This window comes from Gadus chalcogrammus, chromosome 5, assembly GCF_026213295.1.
Source record: "Gadus chalcogrammus isolate NIFS_2021 chromosome 5, NIFS_Gcha_1.0, whole genome shotgun sequence".
Taxonomy (NCBI): Eukaryota; Metazoa; Chordata; class Actinopteri; order Gadiformes; family Gadidae; genus Gadus; species Gadus chalcogrammus.
The window spans coordinates 12,444,696-12,450,695 of record NC_079416.1 but is presented as its reverse complement, the minus strand read 5'-3'; the positions used below and the strand labels follow the sequence as shown (position 1 = coordinate 12,450,695).

General features: G+C 46.4%; 1 protein-coding gene across 2 annotated transcripts in view; it reads left to right on the top strand.

Moving 5' to 3' along the window:
* Nucleotides 1–3,957: 3,957 nt before the first annotated feature.
* esrrb (estrogen-related receptor beta) overlaps nucleotides 3,958–6,000 on the top strand; it is a 65,731-nt gene continuing 63,688 nt past the window's right edge. For both annotated transcript variants that reach the window (XM_056590340.1, XM_056590339.1), the window contains exon 1: nucleotides 3,958–4,332. In XM_056590340.1, the coding sequence (XP_056446315.1) occupies nucleotides 4,283–4,332 (50 nt within the window). In that variant the 5' untranslated portion in view covers nucleotides 3,958–4,282. The remainder of the gene's footprint in view (nucleotides 4,333–6,000) is intronic.

The following is a 6,000-nucleotide window of genomic DNA, read 5'->3' as shown; positions in this document are numbered from 1 at the left end:
TGAGATCTCCATTCTCAGAACATACAGACTTTAGCCAAGTGAATCAACAGCTCGTTGATTTTTCTTTGCACATCATTTAATCCCTCCCACCTGCTCCCGTGTTGTTCACTTTTTGTTTGCGACAAATAAAGGATCTAAAAAGAGAAGAGTGACATGCATGCGTTCAACCGCGTGGTTTCATTTTGACGTACAATCGTCATCGGTAAATTCAGCGCAAATAGTACTCAACGAACTCATTCAAAATAATATGCATTCTATAGACAGAGTTTCATACGTTGTTTTTGCAACAATAATCATTGGAACAGCATTAAATAATTATTGACGTGTATTCAAATCAACATGTTCTTTTTTAGATGGCATTGAGTATTCCTTAGGTCTCTAGCTTTAGCTCTCTCTCTCTCTCTCTCTCTCTCTCTCTCTCTCTCTCTCTCTCTCTCTCTCTCTCTCTCTCTCTCTCAGACACACACACACACACACACACACACACACACACACACACACACACACACACACACACACACACACACACACACACACACACACACCTGTCCACGTCAGGTTTGCACATGCTCAGGCGTGTGTCAAGTGTGTGCACGCATACACATTTAACTCTTTAAACATTGTCCTCCTCACTTGCCCCCTTTGTCTCATCTTAAGTGTACTATACACGCATCAATCAATATTGGTTGTAAAACTAACTTTGCCCTGCCAAGATTGATCGAGTGTTTGCCCAGTACAAGTCTATTCTTTATTTGTATCAGATTTCTCCCTGTCAAATCAGCTGTCACAAGCAGAGTTTTTCATAACAGAGCAGATAAGCGCGGACGATAGCGGCAGCAGCGGCAGACTCTTCATAGCTCAGAGTGGATGCTAGCAGTCTGCACCCTGTCAGTCGGAGACATGGAGAGAGGGCAGAGCAGAGGGGGGGGGGGGGGGGGAGAGTATGGAGCTGGGAATCACAAGGAGCTGCTTATCGACATCAATTATTAAAGGGGATCAGTCGGATGCCGAGGATGAAGTGCGTCCGAATACGGCCAGGAGAGTTTGAAGAGGTTTTCAATTAGGCCTTTTCATAAGTTCTGTTTGTGTCGATATCCATTTCTTAAAAAACTAAAATCCTTGCTGGGTATTTTAGTGTTTTCTGAAGCGATGCCTCGTCTCACGTATCAGATAGGCTTAAGTATGTGGAAAAATAATCTTTCCGTGGGTAAATGATACTGATTCAAAAGAGGTTGATAGTCTCTTTGATACTCTAAAATGCAGTAATTTATGAGATAATGCACGTGCAATGTTGCAGGAGTAATTCTAGAGAAGGATGTTTTCAGAAGTTCAGTTTCCTTCTTAACAAACACACTCACTCACTTTGACTGCTTTTGTCTGAGGTGCAATTTCTGATTGCGTTTTCTGATCGAAAGCAACCGATTGATTTTGAATCTGTCTCCATTTGATTCAGCCATGAAGCCGTTCATGTCGTGAGAAGATCCCAGATGTTTTTTAATCTGGGCGTAACCTAAAAAAATGAAAAGAGGGCACTGTTCCCGATCCATCAATAGGGGCCTGAGGAGATCAATAGGGATCGCGTGATGTTTTCTCATTGATTAGGGAAACGTGAGCCCCTGGATGCAACGGGATTCCTCTCCAGGGGTATGTGGCCATTACCATACAGCAGCGAGGGGGGCATTCCTGCTGCCCCGCTGCCTACACTAGGGCTGTGCTCACCGCAACAGAGAGAAATACACTGGGAAGGCACACACACAAGCACACAAACACACACATGCGCAAACACACATGCACACACACACAAACACACACATGCACACACACTCTCACACACACACACACACACACACACACACAAACACATACACATACACATACACATACACACACACACACACACACACACACACACACACACACACACACACACACACACACACACACACACACACACCACTCCTCCCCGGTCCGGCTCAGCCCTGGTCAGTCAGTTCTCCGCAGCTGAACTGGGAGTGAGCGCTGCCTTGTTTTCCTTGTCCCTTCTTCAGCAGGTCTGTGCGACTCCTGGCCGAGGGGGTCAGCTCCGCGTGTTTTTTTTGCTTTGTTTTTGTTTTCGTCTGCTTCGACCTTCCGCCATTATTTCGGACCCTCCCCCCCTCCCCTCCCCTCCAACCCCCCCACCAATGAGATGCCATGGTAAGCTCCGTTCTTAGTATAGAGATACAGTAACATAGAACAGGACAGAGACCCCTCTGCGTCCTGTGAAACGGTATCTGCATTCTCTGCATTCTTCTGGAGGTTGATCTACACTGAACCCCCCCACCCCCCGACGCGGGTTGTTTAAAGCGTGGTGAGGGGGGGGGGGGGGGGGGGGGGGGGTAGACGTGGGTTTTAAAATGCCGCTTCAGAAGATGATGGTCTAGCAGACGTTGAGTTATGGCTTGAGATCGCCTCTCACACAGGCGGTGAAAGGTTGACAATGGTGCCTTTGCATGCAACACGGGCAGGGTAACAGGCACAGCTCAATGGGGCCTTTGCATGCACCACGGGCAGGGTAACAGGCACAGCTCAATGGGGCCTTTGCATGCACCACGGGCAGGGTAACAGGCACAGCTCAATGGGGCCTTTGCATGCACCACGGGCAGGGTAACAGGCACAGCTCAATGGGGCCTTTGCATGCACCACGGGCAGGGTAACAGGCACAGCTCAATGGGGCCGGCTTAACGTCTCTACCCGGGCTGCACAGCCATCGCCTCGGTGGAAGTACTTAAAAGTGCTTCAGATGCAGATCTTCCGTTTTCCGTATGTGTCTGTGTGTGTGTGTGTGTGTGTATGTGCGTGCGTGCTTGTGCCTTGTGTTGAATTTACGCTGGACAGCGTCAATCATTTGTGCACACACAGACAAAAGAATGAGTGTCAGTATTTTTTTAACAACTATAATCAATTTAGAAGTTTTAATGTTTACATGACATTGAAAGGTTTTTTAAAATGGGTGCAAAAAAGGGCAATATGGTTTGCTTTGGATTTACCGGCTTTGTATGTTTGTAGAATGTCACTGAGGAAAATTGGGGAAATGTTTTTTAATAGACCGAACAATGTAGAGGAAATGGATTCTCCTTCCTTGAATCACGTATCTAAAGCATTTCTCCACAACTATGTCTCAGATTTGGATTAGACCAAAAGATAGAATTACACTTCAGATGCACACACACTTTCTATTGTAACTGATCTATTTTTCATTTTCGCCCGTCTGTCCGTCTGCAGTCGGTATTTACTCAAGTGGCAGAAACTTTTGTCAATGCAGCCTCTATTTCCTAAATACCTCGCCCGAGTCCGCCGTCCATGGGGTGAACGGTGTATTGTGTGTGTGTGTCTGAGCGTGAGTGTGTGTGAGCGCATGTGTGTGTGTGAGCGTGTGTGAGCCTATTGTACTGCACTGTGTAGAGGAGCGCAGCGATTGAGCCAACGAGAGCTTGGATCCCCCCCCCGCCCGTCCCCCCGTCGCTTTAAGTCCTGCCCCTCGGAGCCAGCCAACGGCAGCTGTTCCATATTCATCAAGCCCTTGAGTCTTAAAGAGCCCCATCCTGACCAGGGAAAGACTCATTCCTCTCGCTCGCTCTCGCCGGCTCTCTCCATCTTAGCGCTCATCCAGTGCTGCCTGGGCTGCTCTCTCTCTCTCTCTCTCCCTCTCTCTCTCTCTCTCTCTCTCTCTCTCTCTCTCTCTCTCTCTCTCTCGCTTGCTCTCTCTCTCTCTCTCTCGCTTGCTCTCTCCCCCCTCCCCTTTACCTCTCTACACCCCAACCTCACTCCGCCCCCAACCCGCCCCCCCCACCCCCACCTCCGCTCTCCTCCCTCCCTCCCTCCCTCTCTCTCTCTCTCTATCTCTCTCGCCCGCTCCCTCTTGCTCATATACACATTCACTGACATGCACACACTCACATACGCTCAGATGCCAATTCTATCTCTCTAGCAGCGCACGTATATATGTATAGATACATATATATATACACACACACACACTCACACACTCTCAACCACACACACACGCACACACTTACTCCCAGCACACGCTGACCACGCGCGCACACGGACACACACATGCCCGCGCGACACCCGGCTCCGGTGAGAGACGTACCTGCGCAGGCTGGGCACCGCCGTGCTGGAGGGCTCGCTCCATAGCGCCGCGTCTCGGGCCGCCGCGCCGTCAGTCGGGGGAAGAAGCCGCTGTCGATTGTTTCCTCTTTCCACTTCCTCTCATTCCTGGAATGCTAAAACTGGACTGATGGACATTTCAGAACTTTGTCTCCCAGACCCCCTCAGCTATCACAACCAGTAGGTGCCACTTTCATCTCTCGCTGCGCCTTTTACTTTTACTTCTTCTTCTCTCTTTCTTTCTTTTTTTCTTTCTTTCGTTCTCTCTTTCTTTCTTTCTGTCCTTCTTCCTCACCTTCTTCCTCCTTTTCTGTATCTCCTACTGTCTTTCTTTTCTTACCTCTCTTCTTCACTCTGTATTTTAGGTTGCCTTCTAAAGACTTGTTTAATTCCTTTCTTGATAATCGACTCAACTAAACTTTTTAGTGGTTCCCTCGTGCTTGTTTTGCTCTGCCTATGCTTGACATCCACTTTCTCTGTTTGAAACCGTACTATCGGACTCCTGACGGGTCGGTTTCCCCTGGTCTCCTTCTTTTTACATTTAATGAGGAAAAGTTTGACTGTTAAGCAACAGGGCAGGTGCACCTTCATGTCAGAGAGAGAGAGAGTGAAGAGACAGAAAGAGAGAGAGCGTGAGTGTGTGTGTGTTTGTGTGTGTGTGTGTGTGTGTGTGTGTGTGTGTGTGTGTGTGTGTGTGTGTGTGTGTGTGTGTGTGTGTGTTTCTGTGTGTGACTGAGGGAGTGTGAGTGAGGTATGTATTCCTGTGTCTTTAGGAGAGGGAAATGTGTTCTGAAGCCACATTATTCATTGCGGTCTTCATCCATTTTTATCCCGTGAGCATGGCCAATTGATTACACCGGCTTGGGCTGAGATGTGTGTCAATTTTACTAAAGAATCTGGAAGGGCTGTCGGCTCGGGTTAGGAGTTCTCTTTTGTGATGGCTTTGTTCACGGACGGGCCGGTTCAGAGCAAAACACCGATGTGAAAGAGATGAGGTGAATGTGGTGAGTTGGGGAGGATGTATTGCCCCGTGGAATATTAGTGCAGAGTAAAACACCAACAATGCAGGCGACCTCATTGGGCTGGAGGTGTACGTTGTAACCAGCGGCCCGCAAAACACACCGCAGCCTCAGTCAGCTCCTGGGTTCTGAGAGAGGCTGGAGGTGGAGATTATAATCTGCTAAAATTACCCCCAACCTCTCATTTGATGCAACATAAATTCAATTAGGTGTAATCTATGTTTTCTTTTACAAGAGAAATACAAAGTGAATGCCCAGTTCAATTTTGGCACCATGTGAAACATGGCAAATAAATGCATCTTCCACTCTTTGATATAGGGTAGAGGTTTGATAAAACAATTGATAAATTGTTTATTTGGATTTCATTTTTGTGGTTTAATTGTGACATATTTATTTGAAATATTATCCTTGACTTCATGCTCTGCCGTTTAAATTAGAAAATTCACAATTTGATTTTGATATGTTTTGCTTTTTGAGTAGACATATTTAACAAAGGATGAATCACAAAATACTTTGGATATATTCTAAGAAAACACAATTAAACAAGCAAATGAAGAGATATATTTGTATTTAATTTCATCCTTTGTGACTTTTTATTTTCTACCTCTGTTAGATGTCTACAGTGCAATGGAAATTAAGTTTAAATTGGTCAATATAAGATGAGTTTCCAGTCATTTGTAGGGATGGTTTCTTTATGGTGGGTTTTTATAAAGTCTAAGAATTATTCTGCAGGCAATGCGATCACAGTTAAAAAACACGATAATAATTTGAGAGCATGAACTCCTTAGAGCTTTATTCTGTAATCTCACTTTCTCTTCCATGAAGACTG